The sequence below is a fragment of the Austrofundulus limnaeus genome, unplaced genomic scaffold (genome assembly GCF_001266775.1).
Source record: "Austrofundulus limnaeus strain Quisiro unplaced genomic scaffold, Austrofundulus_limnaeus-1.0 Scaffold25, whole genome shotgun sequence".
In the NCBI taxonomy this organism is placed as follows: Eukaryota; Metazoa; Chordata; class Actinopteri; order Cyprinodontiformes; family Rivulidae; genus Austrofundulus; species Austrofundulus limnaeus.
Genome location: NW_013952427.1, coordinates 3,225,318 through 3,226,615, shown reverse-complemented (window position 1 = coordinate 3,226,615; position 1,298 = coordinate 3,225,318). Strand labels below are relative to the sequence as shown.

The following is a 1,298-nucleotide window of genomic DNA, read 5'->3' as shown; positions in this document are numbered from 1 at the left end:
TGGTGAAAATTTCATGTCATTAGCACCTCTAGTAATATATTTACTGAGAAAAATGGTGACGTGTTCAATACTTATTTTACCCGCTGTATCCAGCCCCATGTTTAATCCTTATTGCTTTCTTTAAAATAAACAAGAAGACTGCATAAATAAACATCCAGTCTGGCAAATGTAGGTTGTCCAATATTAAGAAATTTTACAAACTATTACCGAATAAGCAGCTTCTCCTGCCTCAGCAGCTCGCACATGAACACATTTATTACAGTTAATTACAGATTTTAAAGGTCAAAGTTCTGAAATTATGTCAAGCATTACTAGTTCAATCTGCAAGAAATAAATAAGCAGGAAACTTCTGAGAGCCTCCCTGAGTCTTTCAGGGAGGCTCTCAAAATACTGATTTTGCACAAATAAGTCAAGCAGTGTAAAGGTAAATTTATGAGATAGAAAAACACTTATATTTTTTTGATTGCTGTTTGTTTGAGCAGTGTATATAAAATCTAAAATGTTTTTTTTTTCAAAGATAAGGAAAGAAAATAAAGTGGTCAACTTGAAAAGTTGTCCAAAACACTCAGGTTTCAGACATTTTCTCTTTAACTGTAAGCATTAAAATATTGATTTTTCACAAACAAATACTGCAAAATCTAAAGGTTATTAAGCTAAACTGACTTTTAGGAACCCTAAATAAGCTTTACTTTGTTTGCTGGGGCATAAAATATCAGTTTGTATTTTCTAAATATCTCTTTTCCTGTGTCCTTGACTCATTTTCTAATATTTTTCTCTTGCTAGCCTCGACCCTGAGATCCCTCCAAATGCTTCCTTGTCCTTGGAGGTGGAACTCTTGGAGGCTACAGATGCACCAGACTTGGAGCTTCTGTCCCCGTCAGAGAAAATTGCCCTGGCCATTCATAAGAGAGAGAGGGGCAATGTGCACTACCAACGTGGAGATTATGCGTTTGCTGTCAACTCGTACGGCGTTGCCCTGCAGATAACAGAGTCTAGCTCCAAAGGTGAGAATCATCAACACATCAGTCAGGTGTGAGCAAACAAACGATCATATCTTTCCAGGGTTTCCCCTAGAGTATTGGCCTTGGGATGGCTTTTGAACATAAAATGATCGACAGCAGAATTACTAGTATTTATTAAAAGACTGTATTTTTTTTTCAATAAAAATAACAGAACACGAAAAAGTCTGCAATCAAACTTACATTAGTTGAATCTTATATGTCTCTCACGCTAGTAACGGGTTGGACCCCCTTTTGCCTTCAGAACTGCCTCAATTCTTTGTGGCATAGATTCAACAA

General features: G+C 36.4%; 1 protein-coding gene across 2 annotated transcripts in view; it reads left to right on the top strand.

Annotated features, from left to right (window-relative positions):
* The window catches only part of fkbp8 (FKBP prolyl isomerase 8), a 15,657-nt gene that overhangs the window by 3,607 nt on the left and 10,752 nt on the right, over positions 1–1,298 (top strand). For both annotated transcript variants that reach the window (XM_014004641.1, XM_014004642.1), the window contains exon 5: positions 784–1,004. In XM_014004641.1, coding sequence (XP_013860095.1) covers positions 784–1,004 — 221 coding nt within the window. The remainder of the gene's footprint in view (positions 1–783; positions 1,005–1,298) is intronic.